General features: G+C 42.7%; 1 protein-coding gene across 1 annotated transcript; it reads left to right on the top strand.

The window, feature by feature from the left end:
- Window positions 1-70: 70 nt before the first annotated feature.
- On the top strand, window positions 71-12,072 carry LOC8024200 (protein arginine N-methyltransferase 6). Its single transcript, XM_040213100.2, has 14 exons — window positions 71-91; window positions 238-383; window positions 465-512; window positions 583-716; window positions 813-854; window positions 2,397-2,497; window positions 3,496-3,543; window positions 3,635-3,703; window positions 3,910-3,983; window positions 4,290-4,372; window positions 4,617-4,726; window positions 6,273-6,382; window positions 7,804-7,911; window positions 11,865-12,072. The coding sequence occupies exons 2-14, from the start codon at window positions 295-297 to the stop codon at window positions 11,947-11,949; spliced, it is 1,101 nt and encodes a 366-aa protein (XP_040069034.1). The 5' UTR covers window positions 71-91; window positions 238-294; the 3' UTR covers window positions 11,950-12,072.
- The last annotated feature ends 1,229 nt before the right edge of the window (window positions 12,073-13,301 follow it).

Below are 13,301 nucleotides of genomic sequence, written 5' to 3'. Positions count from 1 at the left end.
TATAAAACTGTTTTTATTGATAAATTTTGTGGCTCAGTTAGTGGCTCAGCTTATGCGACCACCGCCAAAAGTCGCTCGAAACTTGAAGCCGGTGAGTGCGTCGCCTTATTACCAGTTTTCACGCGGCTTCTTGTTTTTTCTGCCGAGTTTATAAGTTTGTATTCGGTTTTAATCAACGATCGCCCGACCGGGGCGCTTCTCTGACCTTCGCGCGAGGTAAATTGCTTCGCTACTCAGGTTCTCCCCGCACCAGCTCCGCACCGCGCGGCGCCAAGGTCTTCCGAAGCCAAAAACATGGAGGACGCTGTCAACAACTCGACAAACTCCGTGATCAACGCTTCTAACTCGACCCTCAAAAGAAAACACTCCACCGAAGAGATCAGGTGACTCCAACTTCACCGCGCAACGCTTATTTTCCCCGCTAGTCGTCCTCGAGCCAATCATTCTTTCCTAAAAACTTTCAGCGACGAGAATCTCAAGCTACGAACAAAGCACGACAATGAATATTTTAAGTAAGTTCCCTCGGCAGCCTTCGCCGTTCGATTCAAGTGTTTAACCGTAAACCTGTTTGCCGTTCGGCAGGTGCTACTCGGGTCTGGACATCCACAGAGAGATGATTGGCGATGTGGCGCGAACTTTCACCTACCGCAAGGGAATTCTCAACAACTACAGCAGCATCTATCAAAAAGCTGTTCTTGATCTCGGTGCCGGCACAGGTGCGTTTGCTCATTTTGCCTCGCTACCGGGTTTCAATTTCGAGACGTGAACGCGAGCCCGTTGATTTACAACCCCCCCGACCTATTCGATTCCAGGCATTCTTAGCATGTTTTGTGCACAAGCTGGTGCTCGGAAAGGTAAGGACACACTTAATCATTTGTCAGCAAATGTCTTTTTACCAAAATTTTCAGTATAAATCCGTTCGTTTTTGCGTCAGCCCCAGGGTTGCCAGGTGTTTGCACTCTGACCCGCCAAATTTCTACGAGATTTTAGCCCAAAAATAGCCAAATGTCGATCCAGAAATGTAGCCAAAAAAGAAACTGACCATTCGGAACGTTTATTTTAGGAACAAAAGACACGTAATGCATTTTTATACATCAAATAGAAATATACACACCACTAGCTTGCAGAACCAACGGCAGAGTACGGGTACATCACTGCAGTATTAAAAAGTGTCAGAAAAACATCTGAAGGAACATAGTCCTTGCAGCACTGCTCTTTGCCCCACAGTTTGAATTTAACAGACAAAATGTTCTTCAGCGTTTCTATCGACATCCTGTTTCGCTGTCTTTGTGAGGGTGACCTGGCTGAACACGCGTTCTACTGCAGCGTTGGACAATGGTAACCTAAGCAACATACCTTCCACTGTATTAATGGGATGCTTAGTGTTGGGGCATGGTGACCAGAACAACGTCACGGGAAAACTATACAGATGTAAACACAAAGTATATGTGCACGCCAATCAACAGACAACCTAAAGAATGTGCAGAACAGGTGGTACTGTTTGGGCCGCAAGGAATGGCGCCGTCCCTGGTTGGCATGGAGGAATAACTGCACGCGCTTGCATTTGGACAAGATTCGGGGGTAAAGAATGGTGAGCAAAGAGCAGACAAATCTGCTTGCTGTCGCATACTTTTCAGAGTTAAGAAACTGAAGCGCCAAATGTTTACGTAACTTACTATAAAAATACCACATTCAAACCTATAAAGCGCCGTTCACACTCTTGCGACTGAGTACGACCGAGAGAGACCAGACCGGTTTTTAAGCCTTTTGCGACTTCTTAGGACCGGATGCGCGGCAGCGGAGCTGGTCCTAAGAAGTCGCAAGAGGCTTAAAAACCGGTCTGGTCTCTCTCAGTCAAAATCGGTCGCAAGAGTGTGAACGGGCCTTAAACTCAAGTGCTTTGAGGCATTCTGGAGTGCCCAGCACGGGTCAGAAATAGCCCACTACTAGCCAAATAGCCAACTACCACTTTTTGCCACAAGCTGCAAATAAAACTAGCCCAATTTGGCTATTTATAGCCCAACCTGGCAACCCTGGTCAGCCCTAGTCGGCGTTTGTCTAATCATAGTTTTCCTTGTTCTCACCTGAATATCGTAGGCGCAGGTAACAAAAAATAGGCCCATACCTATGGAAACAATATTTCCATCACAGTACATGCCAAAGATTCGCGGCAACCCAAACTGACTGTAACTCAGCGAGGAAATCTGTGATCGTTTAAAGTAGTGCCTGTTGGGGCAACCAGCTTTAAGAATGCAAATGGCATAGTAAATTGAGTTTCCTTTCTCCCAGTCACTGGTATATCTCTGGGTCGCATTTGGCAGTTGTTCATTGGTGCTTTCTGTTGTGTGCCAAAATAAGGAGCTCTTCATATAGAGTATTGTTTCATTTGCTTTCAGTTTATGCAGTTGAGGCCAGCGACATAGCCGAAGTAGCAAGAAAAGTGGTTTCGTCAAACAAGGTTGACGACCAGGTCACAGTCATACAAAGCAGAGCGGAGGTAACTTCATGCGTGCAATTCATTTGCCTACTATTTTAGAAGTTCCCTGACGAAGAGGCAGATACTGCCTTATTTTGTGTGACTCTAAAACGAGTTCATCTGCTGATATGTCTGTCAGAGCGTAGCAAGTGAAAGAGGCACAAAGGAAATCTCATCTATAAAGGCCAACTCTTATTCTTTTAAATATTAAGAAAACAATGCTATTCTCTTCAGTATAAACTAAAAAGACCATATGCCTAATAATTTAATCTAATTCCACCTAAAAGTTGATGAAATAGACAAGTTAACATTGAGGTCCTCGAAGTTACCAAAATCTGCTATTTCTAATGGACGAAGCACGGCAGAGCCAACACCGCAGTCAATACCACTGTGTTGGCGCAGCCTATCGTCCGTTAACTACGTCATGCTCACAACCCTGGGAGATTTGTTTGCTTGTTTTGTACTTTTTCAATCAAAGTCTACAGGCAGTGCTAGCAATGCGCTCATTGTTGGCCATGTGATTTTCGGGATGTGCATTTGCTTGTGTGTTCTGGTGTGCTCCCACACGAGCATGTTTCATTGCGGCAGCATCCGTCACGTGCGAGAGAGCCACTTTGTGACATTGAGCACAGTATACTTCTACAAACCCATCGCGGCATATTTACGTGTAGTTTACTGAACTTCACTTCCTACTAATGTTTCCCAAACAAGCCCTTGGAAAAACTTGCCTTCTTCTGCGCTAAAACACAAGCTGCTGCCACAGTAGTGCAAGCATCGTCACTTTTGCCCTTGCGCCAAGCTGCGCCCGGCTGCCTGGTACGTGATGACACAGAAGCAATGTTGTTTGCCGCGGGCATGGTTTCGGTTTCTTGTAAACTTTAAATGAAGACTGCGTGAAAAATATTACACTTTCTTGAAAAGAAATAATGTAGAACCGGGATATATAATCAAACGTGAACCCAAATTACTTGGAATTGACCGGAGTTGCCCTTTAAGCATTGTTTTTTATTCTTTGCCAGGACGCCACCCTCCCCGAGAAAGTGGACGTCATAGTCAGTGAGTGGATGGTAAGCTAGACATCTCTCTTGGTGCTGGACGTCTTTAGATGTCAAACAATTTTGCACCGTGAAAGCTCGTTATATTTTTTCTTTGTTTCAGGGTTACATGCTTTTGTACGAATCCATGCTGCAGTCCGTGATATTTGCAAGAGACAAGTGGCTGACAAAGGTGTGCGGTGCTTTTGTGACTCCAGCTATATACTTTCAGTATATAAGATAGAAACATTCAATGAAGAAAAAAGAGAAAAAGAGGACACTTAAAGTAGGTTTAAAGTAAGAGCTTGCATTCTTTTTATCCTCTTCTTATATCTGCCATCTTTGCCTAATTGTTCTATCACTTTCCTTCATGCATAGTTCATTCCTCTTCTCGTGCAGGATGGAGTCTTGCTCCCCGAAAAAGCCCGCATGTTCATCGCTCCCTTGACTGATCCTGACGAAGGTCTCGAGAGGTACGCCCTTTGCTCCAGGTGGTTTCATTACTGGGGTTCCAGATTTTCTAGAACTAAGAGGAGTGTGACCTTATCCACACTTGTCTTCTGACTTGTCCCATCCCTCACCTATGATAATGTTGGCTGCAGTGCAGTACCGGCCATGGCTGGCAATTGCTTCGCTGTGGGGATGATCCGCTCGACTGTCTTTTCACTCTCACTTGCTTCATAATGTCTATCAATCAATGCTAGGGACTGCTGTGTTCACCAATCTGCCCCATCTTTTTTTTTTTTTTTTTTTTTTTTTTTTTTTTTTTTTTTTTGTAGGATTGAATTTTGGAAGATGGTGAAGGACAACTTTCATGTGGACATGTCCTGCGTGACCGAGTTTGCGAGGGCAGAGATGTACAGTGAGTACCGTATTCCTTGCAGGCATTTGTTTATTCATAGTTTGCCTTATGCATGCGCTGAACATATAATCTGTGAATGTTTTGGTGCACGAATGCGTGCATACTTGCCAGAACATCTTTCATAGATCACGCATAAGAAAAGAATGTCTAGAGAGGTCAGTGCAGTTTTTCAGTGGTACCATTAGTTTACTTGTCAGTTATTTAAACATTACTCTGGACCTGATCCTGACTCAATGTATCGCAGAGCACATCACCGTAAAGACTGTGGACATGGAGAATGTGATCTCAAGGGGGACCTGCTTTCTGGAGTTGGACCTCTACACTGTCAAATCTGAAGACCTGCAGTGCATCAAGGTGAGTGAATCACTTCCGTAATAACCCAAAACGAAAGGATTGAACTAAGCAGCAAGTTCATTAACACAGCTAACTGTGTCAGAATTCCATGTCGCAAAGCTGCCAAGTCTCCTGCATTACCCGGGAGACTCCCGTATTTGAACCACACTGTACGGTTGACAAGATTTGCACGTAAACAAGGAGTTTTTGCCGTCGTTTCAGACAGCAGCAATGATAGCAAGGTCCACTGTATCTTGCTACCATGAGCGGTGGAGTACAAATGTAGTGAAGTTGTTTTAATGTAAATTTATTGTCCATGTTTCTTTGAAAAAAATAGTCTACCGCTTCGGACCACCACCTCTACTTCGGACATCAATCCTGAAATAGAAGCGTGTTTTGGAATCTCTCCTATAAGCACTCAATTGAACTCCTGAAAGCATTCTTTTTACAGTGCCTGGATAGGTCGTGTATGTATCAAATCACCCCCCCCCCCCCAAAAAAAAAAAGAAAAAAAAGAAAAACTCTTAATTATCTACATTGTGAGACTTGTCTTGAGTTAGGAGTGATTCCAGAACATGCTTCTCTTTTATGATGTCAACCCTGATATAGAGGTTAGAAGCGAGTTTCAGAATCGCTGAAATGAGGCTCGCTATGTCAATATTGTGGTAAAAAAGTTACTTGTGGGCAAAGTCTATTTTACGGCGTACCATAAAATACCGGGGAAGTGCCCACCGCACCTTTCACTGAAAACTGGGTTAATCTAGACATGGGCGCTTGTCCAGTCAAGTCAGTAAAAACCAAGATGGCGGCCAATAGCTTTGGAGCTATTGGCCGCCATCCCTGGCTTCAAAGCCGAAGCTTTGAAGGCAGGGTGAACGAAATCAGAGAAAGCACATTTATTTTCCCGTGAGGTCCCTGTCATTGCCGCTGGCGGTCTTGTGGCCGCCGCAACGGGGTGAATATCTTTGGCTAATGCCGGTGTTTTGGAGGGGGTGGGCGCCTGACACATAATTTTCAGAATTCTCAAGTTTGGGAAATGTTAATAGTGGACATTTGTACAAAGTGGGCACTGCCACGGTATTTTACAATATGTGCCCTATCCAGGCACTTAAAAAACTTTTTTTTCAAGAAGTTCAGTGTCTTGTTATGAAAGAACTGAATTTGCTGCAGAGGGGCACCATTTAGTATAAGTAAATGAATTATTAGTGTAAAGCTCTATTGAGCTTGTAATGCTGGTGTGAATATTTAACTAAATAAAAAAACTAATTTTTTTTTAAAATTAATTTTGATATTAGGAGTATCTGCTGCTGTAGGATATTCTATTTTTTGTGTGCTTGCTGAACCAATTAACCTGCTGACAAAGGAGAGCAATCAGCCCAAGACTGACAGAAAAAGAAAGGGATACACACAGTAACAGCTGGCCATTTTGATTTTTCATCTGCAGACTATAAGTGTTTCTTTCTCTTGCAGCTGCGAGCCTTTGTTTTATTGTTCTAGTGTCTAATGGCACAGTTATTTTAAGTGCTTGTTCTAAGCATTTTTTTGTTGTTCGCTTTGTTTTCTCCAGGAAAACTTCATGTGCTGCTGTTACGGTCACGGCCGAGTCCACGCCTTCGTCATCTGGTTTTCCGTGGAGTTCCCGAGGGACGTCATCCTTTCTACATCTCCCTATGATTCGTAAGTTTGACATCTTCTTTTCTACTGTGTTGGGGTGTCGTGTTCCTTTGTGCCCGTTCTGTCTACGCATATATTAAATCGTCAGCGCTTTTCCAGATGCAGTGTCATGAATGTATAAAGAATGTGATGGGTTTTTAAAAGTGACGGTGGGGAGGCGAGTTTGCAGTTAAACTGGGTTTATTAGAAAGAAGGAAAAACGTAGAGTCAAGTCCAGCACAAGGCGTCTTCTGTTCTTGAAGAGGTAGGGGGGGGGTGTCTACGGATGTGTATAAGAGAGGCAAGGGAAACATTCCCCCATGTTCTGCTTGCAGAATGGGAGTGTTGCTGGCACTCTCTCTTTTTGTGGTTGGTGTTTATGGCACATACACAGCATAATTGGTCAATTGATGCCATATGCAGCACAATCGGGCTACAAGCAGTGGTAACGCAGAAAGTATTCTGTGTTGCTTTGCAGCAGTGTTACACAAAGTAACTTTGTACATATTTTATCTGTCGACGGTGCAAACGTCGGCGTGCATAGCATCTCTAAAAAAAAGCCCTGCCAAAGCTGGCAATCCAGCGAGAGATGAGCATATTTGCATCTCTTGCAGTTGCACACTTGAGCTTTTGCCCCGTCGTTCTGCGACTCCCCGTTCCCTCTGAAGCCCGTGCTTCTTCTCTTCCCTCTCGCCTCCTGCACACTCTCTCGCCATATGTGGGAGCTAGCCCACTCCACATCTTTTCGATAAAGCACATTCACACATTACCATTACATTTGACCGCATTGTGAGGGCTTATTTCAAGTTAGGACGTCGAGTCGCCGGGACATCCATACTTTGCATGAACCTTGGCAACCAACTTGAGGAGTCGCTTTACGGTATTGTAGCTTGGCACGCAGCTCGTGATGCACGGAAATACCGGTGACTCGAAGTTGTGTCATGTTTCAAGTTGTTCTCAATCTCGCTCCAGGTTAAAGGGTTTGTACCTTGGCATTTGAAAACCTGCCTGCATCCAGCCGGGTCTTTTTGCGTTATTGCATTATGTGACCAGCAGAAGTAACTCAGATCTACTAAGATTGGGAACACAGCGAACATGGCATAGTCAAGCACTGCTGTGCAAGTGGGCTTTAACAAGGCCGTAGTGCTGGACCTTCCACGCTGCATTCCGAAGGGCAGTGCAGTGCGTGGTTTGGGTTGGACGCCACCATTGCATCGGTGCTCGGCTGGGACTTGGGCTCAGTCAGTGAAGGCACTACTTTTAGCTGAACGATGGAATTCGTGTCCTCATTGCATCATGTTTGAGATCATATTGCTAGAAGTTGGTTTCTGGTTCATGTTTCTTCACATTCTTTGCTTTGATGGGTTGTCTTTCATGTTTGTTTCGATTGACACAGTTTATTTTTAGATTAACGTGCCATAATTGTGCATTGTGTTGTTTTTCAGTGAGACGCACTGGCAACAGACAGTGCTATACATCAACCCCGTGGATGTGAAGCAAGATTCGGAAATCAGGGGAACCATCACCATCAATCCTAGTGCAGAGCATCACAGGTGGGAACGTTAGGGTTGCGTAGCATTAAAGAGAATTAGTATTTACTTCTACAGTGGAATCCCACTGATACATTTTTCAGGGGACCGTGGTAAGAAGGTCCATGAGTCGTGAAAATGTAACAACCAGCAATGCTCTTGGTGGAGATATAGATGAAACAAGAAGGAACTCGCATAATTTATTTTACCTAGAGTTTCGTGGCTGTGGAGAACTACCACAGACTTAATGTAGGTAAAGATTATTTTTGTTTTGCCTAATTTTTTTTTTTTTTTAAATCAAGGTTGATTTATAAATGTCAGGATATAATTTTAACCTCTAAGAGTAAGCAAAATTTCCTAGCCCATTGAGCTAACCAGATTCATCCTGCATAAGTTGTTGCCCTAATTTCTTTGTCTTGCCCTAACTAGTAGCAACTGGAAAGGCTACAAGTGTTACAGTAAAACCTCGTTACAACAAAGTTGAAGGAGCGGTCGTAATTATTTCGTTATACCCATCAGTTTTTTATAGCCACTATCCATTTCTTCCCACTATTAGCGAGCAAGGGGAATTATGATTGTTTTGTTATATCCATTAGTTTTTTATATCCCATTTTGTTATTACGAGGTTTTACTGTAGCTCTTTGCATTTGATCGAGCCTCGCTGCCTGCTCTTGTATCCTTTGTGGTTTATGTTAAAGGGGCACTCAAGTGGATTCTGAAATCGTCTATTTATGCTGATAACTCAATCTACGGGCTCTATACATCCTAAAAAAAACTCGAAATTACACTCGTGGGTGGCCGATTTGAAATCTAATCAAAGATTGTGACACAACCTTTTTTCTGTGCCTTGGAGCAGGCACCAGGGGGCGCCGTTGTACGGCGTTTTCAGACGATAATTGCTGTATTATGTCTCCTACACCGAAAGATTTCACATTACTGTCCAAATATAATGGACAATGTGCCTAAAAAAAGCAATAATAGCAAGGTTTGGAATTTCTATTGCTATTGCTCCGAGTTTACTGGGAGTATTGCATGCCTGTGTGAAGCAGTGAAGCTTGACTAGGAGACCTTTTTCAACAGCCTCATTGGGTGGCAATCTTTAGATGTAGAAAGGCATTCCAGCAAATGGAAAATTAATACACATACCTTTCTGGGAGGTTATTGGGACCGACATTTATGAACTTATCAGGTGGAAAACATAAACTGAAAGCTTATCAATGTGGTTCTACTATAGCTAGTATGATGTTTGGGCTGCAGTTGTTTTCAACATGAAAACAGACTGTTTACCATCATAAGAAACCTACATAGTTAGAAACTAGAGAAAAATTAGAATTAAAATCAAACCTTGTTTCCTCTTCCATGTCACCTAGCTGCACTGGTTTTGTGGTGCTTTTGAATACCTTGGATGTTACACCTCTCTTCAAAGTTGATTGTTTTGTGTGAATCGTAGCCAGTCTCTCTACTCACAGGGACAGGTAGCATCTGTAGGATCAGGTGTACTCAGCATCAACTATTCTGTGCTACTTTGTCAAGGCTATTCTCCATTTACCCTTAAGCTGAGACAGGGATGGGCAGTATTTCAAATACAAGAATTTGAAATACGTATTTCAAATACTTTGTGTATTTTGAATTCGTATTTAATTACAAATTGGGTAATGTATTTGACGTGTGTATTTAAATACTAAAACGTGTGTATTTCAAATACAATTGTAATTAAATACAATTTTGGGGGCGAAAATACATCCCTCAAATTTATTGTCACTGTCCAGAGCAGTAAGAAAACTACGCTCTGCACCGAATGCAGTGTCTCTCAATCAAGCACAAGCCTTTAGGGACTTTGTGATTACGGTGCTAGTCCAGGGCAAGAATAGTGACGAAATCGACGCTCACAGGCAGACTGGCTAAATAAGTGCCTGTGACAACTTGTAATGCTTTCCAGATTGATTTCCATCCATATTTTTGCCTGGAACATTCTAAATGCGCGGGTCGTCCAGGTTTTCGTAACTGATGCGAGTTGCAACAATAAAAAATTCTCTAGCTAGTGCTGCGCGTCTTGGTCGTCTCGGTTCTTTGTTGGTCTATACAAAAATGTAATCGACAAAATAAAAGCTGCTTGAAGCTCTGTACTTTTCTCACCTATTACGTCCAAGCTGATTACATTTTTTTGTGATTATATTTTTATTACGTTACTATAGCCTCGCACACTAACTCCCTAGTGTTCTATGCAAAATTAGAATGAGATACCCAGAAAGCCGTTGCAGGTGCCCTGCAGTCGCTGATGCAAATTTTGAGGAATGTATTTGGAAAAGTATTTGGAGGAGACCAAATACATTTGGTTGTATTTGTATCTTGTATTTAAATGCTTTCTTGGAAATGTAATGAGATTTGTAATTAAATACATTTTTGACGAAGTATTTTGTATTTGTATTTCGATACATATTTGCATGTATTTTGCCCATCCCTGAGCTGAGACTAGAAGCTCCGCCTTCAGTTCAGGCTTTCTGCCTTAGCTAGCACAAGTGTAACTGCGCAGGCACAAGCAACCAAAGCACTGCGGAAGCCGGCGAGCTCACGCTGAAGGTGGAGCTTTTAGTCTCAGCTTAAGGGTAAATGAAGTATAGCCTTTCTTCTACTCTGCTCTAATGCTGTCAAGGCTGTTTGTGTGAGTGTATGCGATGAGGCGCAAGACAAAGTTACGTGACTCTAATAGCATTGTGGGATTACAGCACTGTAGAAGCTATGGTAGCCTTGACAATGTAGCGCAAAGCAGCTCACACCGAGCATAAAGTGAGAACAGACCTGAACTGTCGTAGCTTATAGGAATCTTGAGCTCTCCTTTGTAGTCTTCATGAGAGTTTCTGAGGGACCGGGTGGCACCAATTTCATTAGGTCGAACTCTCTGCTCCATTGTGTCAGCATCCACTTGGTCTCATGAGTCAAACTATATGACTCGCATGCAACCTGGTTCTGTTGCTTAAGAAATAATGGAATGCAAAGAAGTATATTTCTGCTGCCTCCACTCTTTTCACTGGTTATGGCCTGTTTTGATTTATGATCAAAAACAAGAGCTTTTTAACTTCGAATAGGTATACATCATGCTGTACGTTATGAAGGTATGAATTCTGCGGGAAAAAAAAGAGTTTCACCCTAATTTCCTACAGCCGTGTTTGAAATGAATTTATTGGGGTGGATGGGCACGGAAAGCAGTGAAGTGTACTGCACGATTGTTAACAGAACAAGCAATCGTCACTTTTTTGCTTCGTTATCCGAAAATCAAATTGCTCTCATAAAACGAAAAATGAAAGACATTTACAAATCTCTGTAATGCGAAATTAGAGCGCAGCTCTTGAGCAGGAGGAGGGGAAGGCATGTCCCTCCTCCTCCTCCATTCCCTCCTGTACCTCTAATTCCTCTAATTCAGTTTCCTCGCTAAATTTAGCGGGGAAAATGACGTCACATAACTTGGTGTCACATCACCTATGAACAGATTCAGTTTCTCCTCTAGTTTAAGCGGGAAAATTGATGTCACGTGACCTCAACACCCATTCAATTCCTTGCTAAATTTAGCGGGGACTTGAATTGGTTTTGAGGTCACGCGACGTCAATTTTCCTGCTAAATCTAGTGCAGAAATTGAATTTGTCTGCTAGATCTAGCATAGAAACTGAATTTCCCCGCTAAACTTGGCGGGGAATTGAATTGGTGTTGAGGCCACGTGACGTCAGTTTTCCCGCTAAATTTAGCGCGGTTACACCGACGCCGACGCCGCTCAACCCGGAAACGTGCGCCTAAGAGCTGCGCTCTAAAAAACTACTGTTGTGGTGAAAAGTGGTCGTTCTGGACAACAGCCCGAGCGGTAAAATTTGATGCTCGCCAATACCTTTTCGAAGTAAAATGCGAAAAAGCGCCAATAATATGTCTGTGCTAAGAGTTAAGCAGTGTATAAACCTTTTTGTAAACGGAGCTGTTTCTGGCACAGAATGCTGGACGTGGAGCTGGCCTTCACTGTGGATGGAAGGCAGCCTCGAAAACAAGTGTACAGAATGAATGACTGCGGGCCCTGACAGGGTTGGCCCAGCTCCCTGTGTGTCTCCATTGTGGACATTTGTATATTTATTGAGTGACATGTACAGTGGACATTGTTTCTTTGTGTGGCACAAATAAATATAAATGTCTAGGCCGTTTCACCCTGTTGCTGGCAATCCCTGCTGTTTTAATTTGGGTCCGCTTTCTTTATTTTCGGCATGTGATTTACTAAGGTAAGGTATTTATTCTGCATCTGTTTTGCTAAGATGTTTATTCCTCATGACCATGACCCCATCAATTAAATTGGTTATAAGAAAAAATAATTTAATGAAAAGAAAGTATTGTAGCACTCAAAAATGAAAAAAATCGGGCAGAGTGAAATCTAAAAAAATTTCCTCCCATTTGTTTGGTTGTCCGAGCTCTTCTTAACTTGCATGTGTGCTCAAGGAAGCAGCATTACTACGCCAGCCATCTACAATTTAAGTAAACTCCCGAGTACTTGTACACGAGATACCCTTAGAGAATAGAAATGAATGTTGAACAGTCAACTAAAGTTTCATTGCCCTTTTTTTTTTGCCTATCTATCAGAATATTTTCCCTACAGGTATGAGTGAAGCATCACACTGTAATATAAATGTGTGTTGTCTTTTTTTTAAATATTGTGGGTACCATCCCAGCAACCAACGGGTTCAGGCAACATCCAACGTTTATTATAGTTTGAGCGAACAGTGCAAATAAAAAGGAACAACACAGGCGACACTTCATTCATCAATGACTGTTGTCTAGCTGAGGCAGTTTTCTCTAGCTTATATTACTGACTAGTTAAACTGGAATAACCACTAGCTCGAGGGCTGTCCGCACCAACAAGGATGGCCCATCCGCATTCAAGATTTTGGCAAAATGTGCACTTTCTCCAGAGACTGTTTATAATGAATTCCGTCGGACCTCTGCCCTGTGAACGGCATTTTGTGACCAACGAAAGCGGACAAAATCGACTAAAAAACATAGTGTTCTGCAAAAAGATGTGCATGCAATACAGATGGGCCATGGGTGTTGGCTTAAGAAGTCCTTTAGACGACAATTCGACTCAGTTTATCACTTGGATTCACTTACATTGTTATCGAGAACACTTTGGTGACTAGAGCCAATATACAGGAGGCCATTTCTTTGGTTGGTTGTGCTTGCAATAACTCCTTTTAATCCCACACTACCATATCTAGCTTTATTTATTCTTTCTTGTCACAAAGATTGAGCAATAACTAGTGCAGTTAACTGATTGATCAAATAGCTTTGAAGACTAGCTTCCATCAGTCACTGTATTTTGAACTACCTACCGTAAAATACCGGGGGCGATGCCTACCCCACCTTCACTGAAAATTGAATTGATCTA

The sequence above is a fragment of the Ixodes scapularis genome, unplaced genomic scaffold, assembly GCF_016920785.2.
Source record: "Ixodes scapularis isolate PalLabHiFi unplaced genomic scaffold, ASM1692078v2 PGA_scaffold2__306_contigs__length_199485367, whole genome shotgun sequence".
Classification (NCBI taxonomy): domain Eukaryota; kingdom Metazoa; phylum Arthropoda; class Arachnida; order Ixodida; family Ixodidae; genus Ixodes; species Ixodes scapularis.
This window is presented reverse-complemented; position numbering and strand designations above follow the sequence as displayed.

What these genes read in the sequence shown, in the direction of transcription:
- LOC8024200 (XM_040213100.2), top strand. Translation starts at nt 295, where the DNA reads ATGGAGGACGCTGTCAACAACTCGACAAACTCCGTGATCAACGCTTCT. An exon ending in CACGACAATGAATATTTTAA is followed by an intron (nt 513 to 582) that starts GTAAGTTCCCTC and finishes GCCGTTCGGCAG; the next exon opens with GTGCTACTCGGGTCTGGACA. An exon ending in TCTACATCTCCCTATGATTC is followed by an intron (nt 6,383 to 7,803) that starts GTAAGTTTGACA and finishes GTTGTTTTTCAG; the next exon opens with TGAGACGCACTGGCAACAGA.